Below are 17,343 nucleotides of genomic sequence, written 5' to 3'. Positions count from 1 at the left end.
TCTGGAATCACATGACAGTCAGACCACAATTTCTCCTTCGAATCCTCCCACTTCCTCCAGACCAAAGGGGTAGCCATGGGCACACGTATGGGCCCCAGCTATGCCTGTCTCTTTGTTGGCTACATAGAACAGTCGATCTTCCGTAATTACACCGGCACCATCCCCACCTCTTCCTCCGCTACATTGATGACTGCATTGGTGCCACCTCGTGCTCCCGCGAGGAGGTTGAGCAATTCATCAACTTCACCAACACTTTCCACCCTGACCTTAAATTTACCTGGATTATCTCTGACACCTCCCTCCCCTTCCTGGACCTCTCCATCTCCATTAATGACGACCGACTTGACACTGACATTTTTTATAAACCCACCGACTCCCACAGCTACCTGGATTACACCTCTTCCCACCCTACCTCTTGCAAAAATGCCATCCCGTGTTCCCAAATCCTCCACCTCCGCCGTATCTGCTCCCAGGAGGACCAATCCCACCATAGAACACACCTGATGGCCTCCTTCTTTAGAGACCGCAATTTCCCTTCCCACGTGGTTAAAGATGCCCCCCAACGCATCTCGTCCACATCCCGCACCTCCGCCCTCAGATCCCACCCCTCCAACTGTAACAAGGACAGAACACCCCTGGTGCCCACCTTCCATCCTACAAACCTTCACATTAACCAAATCATCCGCCGACATTTCCGTCACCTCCGAAAAGACCCCACCACCAGGGATATATTTCCCTCCCCACCCCTTTCCGCCTTCCGCAAAGTCCATTCGCTCTGTGACTACCTGGTCAGGTCCATGCCCCCCACAACCCACCCTCCCAACCTGGTACTTTCCCCTGCTACTGCAGGAACTGCAAAACCTGTGCCCACACCTCCTCCCTCACCTCTAACCAAGGCCCTAAAGGAGCTTTCCACATCCAAAGTGTTACCTACACATCCACCAATATCATTTACTGTATCCGTTGCTACCGATGCAGTCTCCTCTAGATTGGGAAGACTGGGCGCCTCCTAGTAGAGCGCTTTAGGGAACATCTCTGGGACACCCGCACCAATCAACCACACCTCCACGTGGCCCAACATTTCAACTCCCCCTCCCACTCTGCCGAGGTCATGGAGGTCCTGGGCCTCCTTCACCACCGCTCCCTCACCACCAGACGCCTGGAGGAAGAACGCCTCAACTACGCCTCGGAACACTTCAACCCCAGGGCATCAATGTGGACTTCAACAGTTTCCTCATTTCCCCTTGCCCCACCTCATCCTAGTTCCTAACTTCCAGCTCAGCACTGTCCCCATGACTTGTCCGGACTTGCCCTATCTGCCTGCCTCCTTTTCCACCTATCCACCCCACCCTCTCCTCCCTGACCTATCACCTTCATTCCCTCCCCCACTCACCCATTGTACTCTATGCTACTTTCACCCACCCACACTCTCCTCTAGCTTATCTCTCCACACTTCAGGCTCACTGCCTTTATTCCTGATGAAGGGCTTTTGCCCGAAACATCGATTTCGCTGCACTTTGGATGCTGCCTGAACTGCTGTGCTCTTCCAGCACCACTAATCCAGAATCTGGTTTCCAGCATCTGCAGTCATTGTTTTTACCTCCCTGACAGTCAGACCATGCAAGCAAGATAGACAGGCTGCACGCTGTTAGAACACAGCAAGCCAGGCAGCACCAAGAGGTGGAGAAGTTGACGTTCCGGGGGAAACCCTTCTTCAGGACTTCTTGTCAGAATCATCTACTCCCCCACCTCCCGATACTGTCTGGCTTGTTGCGTTCTTCCAGCCTCCTGCCTGGATTCCAGCATCTGCAGGTTTTTTTTGTCTCAGACCATGCCATGGTGGGATTCCCCAGAACGTTAATCTGGATTTCTGGTTTCTTCCAAGTGTAGGATCCTTAACAGATAACAAAAGGTCTTCGGGTGGCATTAAGGGTCACAGGACCGGAATGCTAGTCATGGGTTTTTAACAGTGTTGGTAGGACATAAACTTTCTGAGACAGAATAGAGGAAAACATCTTGTATTTTGGTCAAACTGTACCATTTTGTAGTAACTGGATCAGCTCTCAAAATTTGGAAAGACCAACAGAAGTCCTTTAGATCAATGGCTCCCAATCTTTTCAGTTTCAAGGCACACATCAATCAGACAAACAATTCTACACTATGACCACTTTTTAAGTTGAACTGATGGCTCACATACGTCATGCTTACCTGCATTTACCCTGAGTTTTTTAGGTTAGATTAGATTACTTACAGTGTGGAAACAGGCCCTTCGACCCAACAAGTCCACACCGACCCGCCGAAGCGCAACCCACCCAGACCCATTCCCCTACATTTACCCCATTCATCTAACACTACGGGCAATTTATCATGGCCAATTCACCTGACCTGCACATTTTTGGGTTGTGGGAGGAAACCGGTGCACCCGGAGGAAACCCACACAAACACGGGGAGAATGTGCAAACTCCACACAGTCGCCTGAGGCGGGAATTGAACCCAGGTCTCTTGCGCTGTGAGGCAGCAGTGCTAACCCCAGCCTTACTACAGAGGTTTGCAACATAGCGCATATATCAAGCTAAAGAAGGATCAAAAATTAATGCCTTGCATCTACTGGCAACAAATACATTATCTTTGACTGGGAGCACAGACACGGTTCAAAATCTGCTCAACTCAACTAATTCTAACTACACGTGAACACAGCAAAATGCAAAGTAGGATAAACTGCAATTTGTTGGGTTACTGGGAAACTTAGGACTATGTTGTGCACAATATCGCAAATCAATGCATGTATGATCTAGGGGGCTTATGTATACACAGTTGGTAGAGATGGCTGCTATCAGCAGCTACTACTTCCAGTAGTTGATGCCAAGGTTCTGGAGGAGATTGGAAGCATGTTCACTATCTTGACACTCAGATAAAATGGCGTTGCTTCCCAAACTTTTCACGGCACACTTCTCACCTGCCGCAGCATACCATTGTATCAGGTCACATTAGTTGAAACCCACTGCTTTAGTTTGGTAACACTCTGGAGAAAGAAACTGGGTGGCACAATGGTTAGCACTACAGTGACACGGACCCAGGTTCAATTCCAACCTTGGGCAACTGTCTGTGTGGAGTTTGTACATTCTCCCTGCATCTGCGTGGATTTCTGCTGGGTGCTCCGGTTTCCTCCAACAACCAAAGATGTGAATATCAGGTGAACTGGCCATGGTAAATGCAGGTCTACGGGGATAGGGGGAGTGGGTTGGTGGGTGGGATACTCTTCGGAGGGTCAGTGCAGACACGATTGGCCAAATGGCCTCTTTCTAGACTACAGGGATTCTATGAACTTTTGGCTTAGAACTGGCAACTCGAAAGTAAGGTTGAAATCATCAGAGTTCCTGAAATATGTCAGGATTGTGAAAGTGATCTGATCCAAAAACCAAGGTAACACTGGAAGGAAGACAACAGATGTGAGAGCTCAGAGATCTAGAGGCCCAGCACGGTTGATGGAAATAAATTGAAGGGGATTCATGAAACCGGTGGGTGGTGCTGACTTTGGCTTTCTATTCAGTTCTCATGCAGCAATATCTCCAGAATACTCTTTCTATGCTGCCAAAGCATTAGGTTCCAGCCTTCCATAGTACTTTATTCTACAGTTTAACTCCAAAGCTAGGCTGTGAAAATCTTGAAATGAACAGTCTATATATGGTCACTTCCAAAAGATCATACCAGAGAATAGAGAACAGTATACTAGCTACAACAGAAAGTCATAATTTATTAAAGTCCATTATAACACATGCTCCAAGAGAAGATTTACTAAGAGGTGTGAGCAAGAGCAAATGAGTGAGAGGGAGAGAAAAAAAATGGAAGTTAAAAAAAAATTCCAGAGAAATAATACAATTTTATTTTAAATTTATGCAACATCACAGAAATTCACTCATTTATTAGAAATACCCTTCTGCATCTTCAAATTAAATTCTCTCCCAAAATACAGGTTTAACGCATTTGACAAAATTACATCAATTAAAATTTGGGGGAATGTAATTGCCACTTACCGTAGTTATTGGTCGGATAACGTTTCCGCAGTTTTTCAGTCAACTTGGAGACTTTGCTCCTGATGAGCTCATTCTTATTAAAAAATCCATTGTCCTGCATGGTCAGATCATAATCCCCAGTGCACTGTGGACCATCATCATCCTCCTAAAGACAAAATAAATCATCATCAGATCAAAGGTCCCTATAAGTTTTCATTAAATCCAAAACATACTAAGTAAGTTTGAGAGAAAAAGCCAGTAGCTTTCACAATTGCACACCAAGTTTTGGTCCATATCAGCTGTTTAAACATGGTCATGGAGCCACAAGTAGATAACACATATGTTCTACTAGTTTGTGCTCATCCCAGGTTACTAATACGTAGACATCTTGGAGTTCTAGTTTAGGATTCACCATCCAATAGGTGAATAAGAAAAAGGAGTGATACAGGGCTGAATTTGTTAGGCTTCAAAAGGGAAGACAGCTAGGATTAAGTCAGTAGTTGTAGTTGTTTAAGCGACCTCAGTGAGCAATAATGAATGAACAAAATTATTATGAGATTAATAAATACATTACAACAGCAACAGGAAGACAACCTGGTTTTTGGTAGTTTGGGCCAAGATCAGGGTGATCAACCCAACCTCCAGGCTTGTTGAGGGTACTAGGCAGGAAAACATATACTCTCTTTAACACACCACTTACTCAAAAGTGGAATATAGCAAACTAAGAGTTACGTGCATCATTCAGGCTTTCGTGAATTATAAACTTGACGATTACTTTGAACAGTTATTCAAACTGAGGACTGGCAGAAAAATGGAATTTGTCGAAAAAACAAAGACTAGGATTAACAACACATTGTTCATCAGATCATGTCTCAAAAGTGTGCCAAATGTCATTGCACTTAAATGTAATAATTGCTCTGATATAGATAAATGTGACTGTAATTTACCTGCAGTAAGATCACACTATAGAGATGAATGAACAGTTTTTAATTGATTTATCGTGATTATGTCTCAGCAGCAATGTCATCCAGGACACAGGAAACTCATCTTCAAAATGTGATATGGGGCCTCGCATGTTGATTGGTATGAATGGACAACACTGCTGATAGTGCAACACTCTGTCAGTATAGCATTGGAGCGCCAGAGATTGTGTGCCTTAACTTCTTTTTGGAATGAGTTCCACAACAGGCTAAGTTCCTGCTGAAAGGTAATTTAGTGGGTGCTGGCTGTTCATTTAGCTGTATGGGAGCAGACCGCTAGCGTTACCAGGTTTCTGGAGGAGCAAATCAGTACGTAATGTTCTCAGGGAAACTAGAGTTGACCAATAAATGTTGCCTTTCCAGCAATGTCCCAACCTAAAATCACATTTTGAATAGATTAGATTAAATTCCCTACAGCACGGAAACAGGCCCTTCGGCCCAACAAGTCTACATCAACCCTCTGAAGAGTAACCCACCCAGACACATTTCTCGAAATTTACCCTTGACTAATGTACATAACACTATGGGCAATTTAGCATGGCCAGTTCACCTGACCTGCACATCTTTTGGAATGTGGGAAAAAAACTGGAGCACCCAGAGGAAACCCACACAGAAAGAGGGTGCTAGAACCAGAGTGCTGTAGGGATTTAGAAAATTGTGGCACTAAAGGAGATTAGTGAAATGACGAGATCACAGTGGAATTTGAAAACTGTTTTAAAATGGAAATTTAAAAATGGGGTGTTGCTCAATTGAGATCAATGTCGGACAGCGAGCAGAGATGAACAAGGACATAGTCAGAATTTTGGACAGGCATAGGTTTGGAGAGACTGGAAGATCGGAAGTCAGCTAGGATGGCACTGAAATAGTCGAGATCATAAAGCCATGAATGAGGATTTTAACAGGTGAGTTTCAGCAAGTTGAAGTTAGGTAATGTTACATATGTGAAAACAGGTGGTCTTAGTGGTAGCACTGACATGTGGTCAGTTGCAAAGTAAATGGGGCCAGTTAGTTCAGTTGATTGTATAGTGATGCTAACAGCATAATTCAATTCCTGCACTGGTTGAGGTGACTGTGAAGGTCCTGCTTTCTCAATCTCCTCTTTTACTTAAGTTGTGACCACCTTCAGATTAAATTCACTACGAAGTCATCTCTCTCTCTAATGAGACAGCAGCCCCAAGGTCAACTGGGAGTATGTTGACTTTACCTTTTGGTCTGATGCCCATCTCTGAATCAACAATGACACCCAAGATCGTGAACAGTCTGGTTCAGTTCGTAGCAGAGAAAGCACTGCTGCATTAACAAATCCATCGTAAACAGCCTTGTGAGAATTACTGTTCATAGTAGGGGCAATTCGGTACAAACATGAACCATTCAAATTTTAATGAACTTAATTTATGGACTAGTTTATTCAGTACCAAATTAAGTTTAGATGATAACTCCATAAGTGTGCATAAAACAAAATATACGATTGTGTGAATAACACAAAATTCCAGACATATGGCCTGGGTAAGCGTTTGCATATGTCTGTCATACAGACTAATAAGAGCACCAATTGTGCCGCCCCGTGCCTTTGGAGCAGAACTAAGTATCATGGTTTATTGCTAAAGGATGTATGGGGATCCCTCTAGTAAATCAAACAGACAAAACAAGGAAGGGAAATCCCTTACTTTCCACTTGTACAAAAATAGTTTTCTAACAATCATAAAGAAAGCTAATGAGCACAGATTTTATCCTTATTCAAGCTTGTGAAAATGCCTTAGGCTATCACCATTCAGTTAGTTAAAAATCACATAACACCATGTTATAGTCCAACAGGTTTATTTAATGCTTCCAAATAAATCTGTTGGACTATAATCTGGTGTTGTGTGATTTTTGACGTTTCCACCCCAGTCCAACACCAACACCTCCACATCATGGCTGCCATTGAGTTAATTCATTTAGGGTTCAGAATGGAGCACGCTCTCACTTCTGAATCCCAAGGCCTTGAGTTCAATGTGCTTCCCAGAAAACCAAAAGAACTGCGGCAGCTGTGAATCAGAAACAAGAACTGAAATTTCTGGAAAAGCTCAGTAGGTTTAGCAGCATCTGTGCAGAGATGTCAGAGTTAACATTTTGGGTCAAGTGACCCTTCCTCAGTTCGGAACTTCCTCACAACTGAGGAAGGGTGACTCGGCCTGAAACCTTAACTCTGATTTCTCTCCACAGATGATGCCAGATGTGCTGAGCTTTTCCAGAAATTTCTGTTTATGCTTCCCAGAAACTTGAGCACAAAGTCCAGATTGACACTTAGCGCCATACTTTGAGATAAAATATGAGACTGAGGCCTTATCTAGCTTCTCAAGTATTTGTAAAAGGTCCCAAGGCACATTTTTTTTTAAACAACCTATTTTTCTAATCAACCTAAAAATAACAAATGCTGGAGATTACAATGGACGTGCAGGAGGCTGGAAGATCACAGCAAGCCAAGCAGCATCAGGAGATGCAGAACTCAACATTTTGGGTATAACCCTTCTTCAAGACCTGGACCAGTTCCACCACAGAACACACCAGATGGCTTCCTTCTTTAGAGACCGCAATTTCCCTCCCCACGTGGATAAAGATGCCCTCCAACGCATCTCGGCCTCATCCCGCCCCTCTGCCCTCAAACACCACCCCTCCAACCGTAACAAGGACAGAACCCCTCCCCCAGTGCTCACCTTCCACCCTACCAACCTTTGCATAAACCACATCATCCAACGACATTTCCGCCACCTCCAAACAGACCCCACCACCAGAGATATATTTCCTTCCCCACCCATTTCCGCTTTCCACAAAGACCACTCCCTCCGTGATTACCTGGTCAGGTCCACAGCCCCCAGTAACCCACCCTCCCATCCTGGCACCCTCCTCTGCCACTGCAGGAATTGCAAAACCTGCGCCCACACCTCCCCCCTCATCTCCATCCAAGGCCCCAAAGGAGCTTTTCACATCCAAAGTTTTACCTGCACATCCACTAATATCATTTATTGTATCCGTTGCTCCCGATGCGGTCTCCTCTACATTGGGGAGACTGGACGCCTCCCAGCAGAGCGCTTTAGGGAACATCTCCAGGACACTTGCACCAATCAACCCCACTGCCCAACATTTCAACTCCCCCTCCCACTCTGCTGAGAACATGCAGGTCCTGGGCCTCCTCCACCACTGCTCCCTCACCACCGATGCCTGGAGGAAGAACGCCTCATCTTCCCCACCTCGGAACACTTTACCCCCAGGGCATCAATGTAGATTTCACCAGTTTCCTTATTTCCTCTTCCCCCACCACACCCCAGCTCAGCACTGCCCTCATGACATGTCCTACCTGTCTATCTTCCTTTCCATCTATCCACTCCACCCTCCTCTCTGACCTATCACCTTCATCCCACCCCCATTCATCCATTGTACTCTATGCTACTTTCTCCCCATCCCCATCCCCTCTCATTTATCTCTCCACTCTGCAGGCACACTGCCTCTATTCCTGATGAAGGGCTTTTGCCCAAAACGTCGATTTTCCTGCTCCTCGGATGCCGCCTGACCTGCTGTGCTTTTCCAGCACCACTCTAATCTAGATCCTGCCTATTTTGAATCCCTGCACCTGCAGTTTTTTTGGTCTCTAAAGGAGATTACAGCAGGTCAGACAGTATCTGTGAAGAGAAAGCAAACTTAACATTTAGAGTCTAGATGACTCTTCATCAGACCTGATGTGTCATCCAGAGTTGAAACGTTAGCTTGCTCTCTCTCCATGATGCTGTCTGACCTGCTGTGATTTCCAGCATTTGTTGTTTTCAGTACAGATTCCAGCATCTGCAGAAATTTGTTCCTACATTGAACAGTTGATTAGAAATAGATGTTATTACACACCTTTGGAGCAGGCGGGACTTGAACCTGGGTCAGTTCAAGGATGGGGATGCTAGTTTTCAGAAGAAAACTACAGCTCTCTTTAATGTCCTCAAGGCAATAGTTATCCCTCAATCAACACCCTGAAGACATGATTTGGTCATTGTCACAGTATTGTTTATGGGATCTTGTGCAAATTGGCTGCCATTGTTTTCAACAATAAAACATTTTAAAAGTATATCAATCGGTTATAAGGTGCTTTGAGATGGCCTGAGCATGAGAAAGGCTATGATGAGTCATCCAGGCTCAAACCATTAGCTTGCCTTCTCTCCAGTGATCATTTTATTTGTTTTCAGTTGAGAAAGGCAGAACCTGATTACAAAATATTTTGTACCAATGGTCTGATGTGCCCTTAACGCAAACTGGGAACAAGTTAAAAGTGTAAACCTATTATTCAGATGGAAATAATCTTGCTCAAACCAACTGAAGAATAAACAGTATTACCCAACTGCGCCCTTATCAATCTAATATTTTTATAGACTAATCTCCATTTGCTTTGATTTTCTGCAAATCTAAAACGTGCACTCCACTACACAACAGCTTTCACTAATACTCCAAATTATACTTGCAAATAATATTTAAAAGAAATCAAAGGCTACTTACAATACTTAAATACCCAAGGATATCAGGTAATTAGGAAGGATAGGCAGGAAGGAAAGAGAGGTGGGGTCGTGCTCTTAACTAAGGATGAGATTAGGGCGATAGGGAGAGATGGTATAGGAAACAAAGGAGCAAAATGTTGAATTTATTTGGGTGGAGATCAGGAATAGTAAGGGGAAGACATCGCTGGTTGGAGTAGTCTATAGACAACCCAATCGTACTACTACAGTGGCACAAGTGATCAATCAAGAAATATCTGATGCATGCAAAAATGGGAAGGCAGTAGTCATGGGGACTCCAACATGCACATTGACTGGCTGAATCAAGTCAATAGAGGCAGTCTTGAGGAGGAACTCATCCATGATAACTTTCTTGAACAGCATGTTACCAAACCTACAAGGGTGGGGGGAGGTGTGCAATCTTAAATCAGTCCTGTATAATGCGACAGGTAAAATTAATGACCTCGTAGTTAAGCAACCTCTCGGAAGAGTGATCACAGTTGATCAAATTTCATGCACAAATGGGTGTTATGCTGAAATAAGGGAGACTGTAATGGGATGAGGAAGGAGTTGGATAAATTTAGACTGGGAATACACGTTATATAGTGCAACAGTTGAGGAGCAGTGGAGGATTTTCAAAGAGATTTTTACAGTGCTCAAGGAAAGTATATTCTGGTCGAAAACAAGTTAGGAAGAGCCAGCCTTGGATAACCAAGGAAATAAAGGAAGTCATCCAATCAAAAGCTCAGGTTTACAAAGTGGCAAGAGTAGTGGGAAACAGGGAGACTGGGAAAACTTTGAAAAGCAACAAAGAACCACGAAGCAAGCAATAAAGAAAGGAAAGATAGATTATGAATGCAAATGAGCAGAATACAAAAACTGATAGGAAGAGTTTTTATAAATATATAAAATGGAAAAGGGTGGCTAAAGTTGATATAGGTCCCTTGCAGAGAATTAATATTGGGTAGTGCTGAAACAGCAGAGGACTAGAATATATGTTGTGTCAGTCGTCACAGTGGAAGATGTGTCTAACATGCCAAAGAATGATGTTAAGGATATGATGGGAGGTGAGGATCTTGATTTCATTGTTATTACTGAAGAGGTAGTGTTGAGCAAACATGAGGGTGTAAGAGTAGATAAGTCACCTGGTCCTGATGGAATGCATCTCCGGTTGCTCAAAGAAATGGTGAAAGTTATAGTAGGTACGTTAGTGGTAATTTACCAAAATTCACTGGACTCCAGGCAGATTCCAGCAGACTGGAAGACAGGGACTGTCACGCTGCTGTTTACAAAAGGCTGTAGACAAAAGGCAGGTAACTGTAGGCCAGTTAGTTTAACATCTGTAGTCGGGAAAATGCTGGAGGCCATCATTAAAGAAGAAATAGTGAGATATCTGGAATGGAAAGGGTTCCATCAGGCAGATGCAGGATGGATTCAGGAAGGGGAAGTGCAGTGGATGGAGGGGAATGGGTGGATGTTGTATAATTGGATTTACAGAAAGCGTTCAATAAGGTGCTGCATAAAAGACTCATGCATAAGTTAAGAATGCATGAAGTTGCAAGGAATGTACTAGCATGTATAGGGGACTGGTTAACCAATAGAAAGCAGAGAGATGGGATAAATGGATGTTTCTCTGGTTGGAGATTAGTGGTGAGTGGGGTGGTGCAGGGGTCGGTGTTGTGCCCCAACTGTTCATGATATATATAAACAATATGGAAGAGTAGATAGTGTGTAACGTATCCAAGTTTGCCGATGACACTAAATTGAGGGGAAAGGCAAATTATGCAAAAGAATGTGGAGGGTCCGCAGAGAGATTTAGCTAGGTTGAGTGAGTGGGCAATGGTCTGGCAGAGGGAGTACAATGTTGCTAAATGTGAAGTTATCCGCATTGGAAGTAAAAATAGTAGGTCAGTGTCATTTAAATGATGAAAGATTGCAGCATTCTGTTGTGCAAAGCGACTTAGGAGGGCTCGCACATGAATCGCTAAACGTTCATTTGCAGATGCAACTCCTGTCCTCTATCATGGAGGTCTTAGACAACAGAACACACGAGAGGCTGGACCAGCCGCTATCTCTGGACGAGCTGACCAAGGCCCTCGAGTCCTTCGAAAAGAATAAAACTCCCGAAAGCTTACCGGTCGAGCTCTATTCCGCTCTGTGGGACTTGATTGGCCAGGACCTGCTGGAGGTGTATGTCAGTATGCTTCGGGCAGGTACCATGAGTGAATCCATGAGGAAAGGCATCATCACCCTCATCTACAAGCAGAAGGGGGAGAGGGAGGAACTCAAAAATTGGAGACCAATCTCACTGTTGAATGCGGATTACAAAATTCTGTCAAAGGTAATCGCCAACCGGGTCAAGTCTGCTCTGGGGTCGGTGATTCACCCTGACCAAATCGGTGCTGTGCCGGGCAGGAAGATCGCCGAGAGTCTCGTACTCCTCAGGGATACGATCGCCTACGTGCAGGACAGAGGGTTGGACACCTGCCTGATCAGCCTGGACCAGGAGAAAGCCTTTGACAGGATATCACACAGGTATATGAGAGATGTTCTCTCCAAAATGGGCTTTGGGGAGGGAATCTGCAATTGGATCAGACTGCTCTACACCAACATCGTCAGTGCAGTCTCAATCAATGGATGGAAATCAGATAGCTTCCCAGTCAGATCTGGTGTCAGGCAGGGCTGCCCTCTCTCTCCTGCCTTGTTTGTGTGCTGCATAGAGCCATTTGCCGAGTCCATCAGGAAGGGTGCGAGCCTGAGAGGGGTGACTATTCCTGGCAATGGGAGCCTGCAGGCTAAGGCCTCACTATACATGGTTGACGTCGCCGTTTTCTGCTCGGATCCGCTGTCTGTGCGCAGACTCATGTGCATATGTGACCAGTTCGAACAGGCCTCGGGGGCCAAGGTAAACTGAGGCAAGAGCGAAGCCACGCTCTTCAGGAACTGGGCCGACCAATCTTCGATCCCCTTCACCGTCAGGACCGACCACCTGAAGGTGCTGGGTATTTGGTTCGGGGGCGCTGGGACGTGCACCAAGTCTTGGGAGGAGGGTATCAGCAAAGTGAGGCAGAAACTGGGCAGATGGAAGCTACGGTCACTCTCCATCGCGGGAAAAAACCTGGTCATCAGGTGTGAAGCACTGTCATTGCTATTATATGTGGCACAGGTCTGGCCTGTTCCCAGAACCTGTGCCACTGCAGTCACCCGGGCCATCTTCCAATTTATATGGAGATCAAATATGGACCGGGTCCGAAGGGACTCGCTGTACAAAGATCTGGGCAACGGGGGAAATAATACACCCAATGCCACCCTCACCCTGATGGCCACCTTTGTGTGTGGCTGTTTCAAGCTGTGCTTGGATCCCCGGTACGCAAACACCAAGTGTCACTACGTACTGAGGTTCTACCTGTCCCCGGTGTTGCGAAGGATGGGCCTGGCCTCGCTGCCACAGAACGCTCCGAGTAATTGGACCGTTTCGTATCACCTGTCCTTCGTGGAGAAGTTTATGAAGAAAAACACCTTTGACCACAAGTCCATCAGGAAGTGGTCAGCACGGAGTGTCCTTGAGACCCTTCGGGAAAAGGAGAGGGCGGATCCTATCGAACTGTTCCCTGAGCAAACTGTCAAAGCCATTTTGCAGAATGCCTCAACACCAGAACTTTCCAACAAGCACCAAGACATGGCTTGGCTGTGACGAGAAGGGCTCTGCCTGTGAGATCCTTTATGCATGCCCGGACTCTCAGCCGCACCGCATGCTGCCCTCGAAGAGGCTGCGGGGGGGAACGAGACTGTCACACACCTCCTTCTCGAATGTGGCTATGCAGTAGAAGTCTGGAGAGGTTTGTCTCGAGCAGCGCCATGACGCAGGACTCCGTGCTCTACGGCCTGTTCCCCAGGATGCACACCGAGACGAACATCAACTGTGCCTGGAGGATCATCAACTCAGTGAAAGACGCTCTCTGGGCGGTCCGAAACCTGTTGATCTTCCAGCTGAAGGAGTTGGCCCCGACTGAGTGTTGTAGACTAGCACATTCCAAGGTCCAGGACTACGTGTTGAGGGATGCGCTGAAGCTTGGGGCAGCTGCCGCCAAGGCGCGGGGGGAAAGACCACCGTTTAACATCTGCCTGTCTAAAGAAGATCAGGGGGCCCATGCAGTCATTTGGGGTCTGCTGATGCCTCAGCTAAATATATGGGCATATGATTGAAAAATGTACAGATCTGTATATAAAAATGATAAATTCTGATCTCTCTATGTAAATGTTTACATATGTATGGCATGACCAACTGTACAGACCATCAAATTATTTTATGATGAAAGTACATTTTTGAAATAAAGAAAACAGATAATCAGGAAGCGAAACAGAATACAGGCTTTCATTGCCAGAGGAACTGAACTTAAGAGCAGGGAGGTTCTGCTGCAATTGTACAAGGTGTTGGTGAGGCTGCACCTGGAGTATTGTGCACAGTTCTGATCTCCTTACTTGAGGAAGGATATACTGGCTTTGGAGGCGGTGCAGAGGAAGTTCACCAGGTTGATTCTGGAGATGAGAGGGTTACCTTATGAGGAGAGGTTAAGTTGCCTGGGACTGCACTCACTAGAGTTTAGAAGAATGAGAGGTGATCTTGTAGAAACATATAAGGTAATGAAAGGGATAGATAAGATAGAGAAGGCAAGTTGTTTCTGCTGGTGAGTGAGACTAGGATTCGGGGACAGGGTTTCAAGATTAGAGGGAGTAGATTTAGGACAGAGATGATGAGAAACTACTTTTCCTAGAGAGTTGTGAATCTATAGAATTATCTGCCCGAGGAAGTAGTAGAGGCAGCTTCATTAAATATATTCAAGACACAGTTGGATGTATTTTTGAAGGTAAGGGAATTAAGGGTTATAGGCATAATGCAGGTAGGAGGAGCTGAAACAATGGATAGATCAGCCTTAATTTTAAGGAATGGCAGAGCAGGCTTGATGGGCCAAATGGTCTCCTCCTGCTTCTATTACTATGAAACTACAAAGACTCACTCCCATTCCAAAAAATACTGCTTTTGATTCTGTGTTTAGTTGACACACACAAAAGAAATTGCATCAAAACACTATTCAAAAGGGCCACAACACACTGCAGTACACCAGAACTGCAAAATGAGGAAGAAGAACACCTATACAATGTATTTGCCAAAAACGAATACCCGCGCAATTTCATCAACAGATGCCTAAGGGAAAGACAACGGAACAAGGACATGCCGCAACCCAAAGGACTAGCCACACTATCATACATCAAGAACATTTCTGAACTGACAGCCAGACTGCTGCGACCACTAGGACTCATAACAGTACACAAACCAACAGCCCCTCTCAGACAACAACTCACCAGGACAAAGGACCCAATACCCAGCATGAGCAAAACCAACGTAGTGTACAAAATCCCACGCAAGGACTGCACAAAACAATACATAGGACAAACAGGAAGACAGCTAACGATCCGCATCCATGAACACCAACTAGCCACGAAACGACATGACCAGCTATCCTTAGTAGCCACACACGCAGATGACAAGCAACATGAATTTGACTGGGACAACACGATTATTATAGGACAAGCCAAACAGAGAACAGCCAGGGAATTCCTAGAGGCATGGCACTCATCCACAGATTCAATCAATAAGCACATCGACCTGGACCCAATAGACCGACCACTGCAGGGGACAGCTGGAACTGACAACTGTAAGTGGCAGATTCAAACCACTACAAATGCTGGAGGAAAGATCTCAGAAGCACTTCACAGGAGGCTCCCAAGCACTGAGGATGTCACCTAGACAGGGGATGAAACGTCTGCAACACAAATTCCCAAGTCGGCGAACAGAACCACAACAACAAGCACCCGAGCTACAAATCTTCTCCCAAACTTTGAGTTGACAACTTGCATTTATGGTGGTGATGTAAGGGAGGAGTAGCACCTCTCTCAGGTACACTCTGAAGAGGCTCTTCTTTCATTTGTTTTCTTCATCCAGCTCCCATAGTGACTCCATGTATGGCAGCACCCAGACCCCAATAAATCACTTCAGGAGCAGGCAACACCAACTGGGGAGCCATGAGGTCTTCTCCCTTTAGTGATCTATGGATTTCCCTAACCTGGCATGAGGATACTGAATTCCATTGGGCTGAGCAGATATGACCAGTCTAAGGTCCAACTGTCTTGAAGGCGAGTCGTAGTATGGATGCAAGTCCAATTCAAATAGGATAAAGGCAGGCAGTGGGAAGAATGCAGATCCAAAGAGCAGTTATGGTACCTGTTATTCTGTCCAATAAGGAACCACAACATTAAAATTATTTTTATTGATAAATCGTCACTTTTCATTGGCAAAAACTATCATACTCAAAGATGAAATGCTCCTGTGCATAAGATTTGAACAAACATAGAAATGCTTGGCATTTGATAATGTTTTCTACACTATCATCACTTTGTTTCCTCAGAAAGCAAACCCCGCTTGGACAAATGTAACATTCTGCAGGGTGAGAGACAGTTGTGACACTATTTAAGGGAGGCTAGTTAAAAGAGCACAAACTTAGCACAAGGGAAGTCAGTTTGCTAATTAAATACACCCCTCAATCCCATCCTACAGGAGAACCATTCCACCACAATATTGCAGGATAGCAGCATGAGACGATGGGAAGCACTCCCACACACTGAATAATCTTTTGTCATGGATGACTTAAGAATTCTGAAGCAAAAATCAATTTGGGTGGGTAAAGTCCAGAAGTGGCACAAAGCCACAGGCCCCAACCACACTCAAACTTGGCAGCAGGTCAACATCTAATCTGGGAAAAATCAGTCATGTTTGTGCTGTCATGAGTTTAGGCAGATTAGGCTAGTGTGGGGAGATTTATAATATACTTCATGAAGTTTGAAAATAACTTGACCCAGGCAGCGTGTTGCATTTACTTTGGGAATGTTCAGTTGTATTTCTAAGATGGTTTGGATAACTAAGTTAGAGGTGACGCAGCAAGGCACTCCAGTTTTATTTGATATTTTTAATGAATTAATTACAGTAGGAGACTATGCACTGAGTTCTGATTTAAAAGAGCAGGACAAGCTGCATTTATCTGGACAAGCACTTATTTCCATTAAAGTGGACACCATCTCCCTACTCTCTGCACAGAAGCTCTTCCATGATCTTAGTCTTGAGTTCAATATCCTGGTTCTCAAAGTAAAAAATGAGGTCTGCAGATGCTGGAGATCACAGCTGCAAATGTGTTGCTGGTCAAAGCACAGCAGGTTAGGCAGCATCTCAGGAATAGAGAATTCGACGTTTCGAGCATAAGCCCTTCATCAGGAATAAGAGAGAGAGAGCCAAGCAGGCTGAGATAAAAGGTAGGGAGGAGGGACTAGGGGGAGGGGCGATGGAGGTGGGATAGGTGGAAGGAGGTCAAGGTGAGGGTGATAGGCCGGAGTGGGGTGGGGGCGGAGAGGTCAGGAAGAGGATTGCAGGTTAGGAGGGCGGTGCTGAGTTGAGGGAACCGACTGAGACAAGGTGGGGGGAGGGGAAATGAGGAAGCTGGAGAAATCTGAATTCATACCTTGTGGTTGGAGGGTTCCCAGGCGGAAGATGAGGCGCTCCTCCTCCAGCCGTCGTGTAGTTGTGTTCTGCCGGTGGAGGAGTCCAAGGACCTGCATGTCCTCGGTGGAGTGGGAGGGGGAGTTAAAGTGTTGAGCCACGGGGTGATTGGGTTGGTTGGTTCGGGCGGCCCAGAGGTGTTCTCTGAAGCGTTCCGCAAGTAAGCGGCCTGTCTCACCAATATAGAGGAGGCCACATCGGGTGCAGCGGATGCAATAGATGATGTGTGT

The 17,343-nt window shown here is 45.5% G+C and overlaps 1 protein-coding gene across 2 annotated transcripts in view; it reads right to left on the bottom strand.

Annotated features, from left to right (window-relative positions):
- The window catches only part of zfyve27 (zinc finger, FYVE domain containing 27), a 195,787-nt gene that overhangs the window by 105,047 nt on the left and 73,397 nt on the right, over positions 1–17,343 (bottom strand). For both annotated transcript variants that reach the window (XM_060842493.1, XM_060842494.1), the window contains one exon: positions 4,035–4,179. In XM_060842493.1, coding sequence (XP_060698476.1) covers positions 4,035–4,179 — 145 coding nt within the window. The remainder of the gene's footprint in view (positions 1–4,034; positions 4,180–17,343) is intronic.

Source organism: Hemiscyllium ocellatum, chromosome 22 (assembly GCF_020745735.1).
Source record: "Hemiscyllium ocellatum isolate sHemOce1 chromosome 22, sHemOce1.pat.X.cur, whole genome shotgun sequence".
NCBI classification, from domain to species: Eukaryota; Metazoa; Chordata; class Chondrichthyes; order Orectolobiformes; family Hemiscylliidae; genus Hemiscyllium; species Hemiscyllium ocellatum.
The sequence above is the reverse complement of the archived record's forward strand: the minus strand, read 5'-3'. Positions and strand labels throughout refer to the sequence as shown.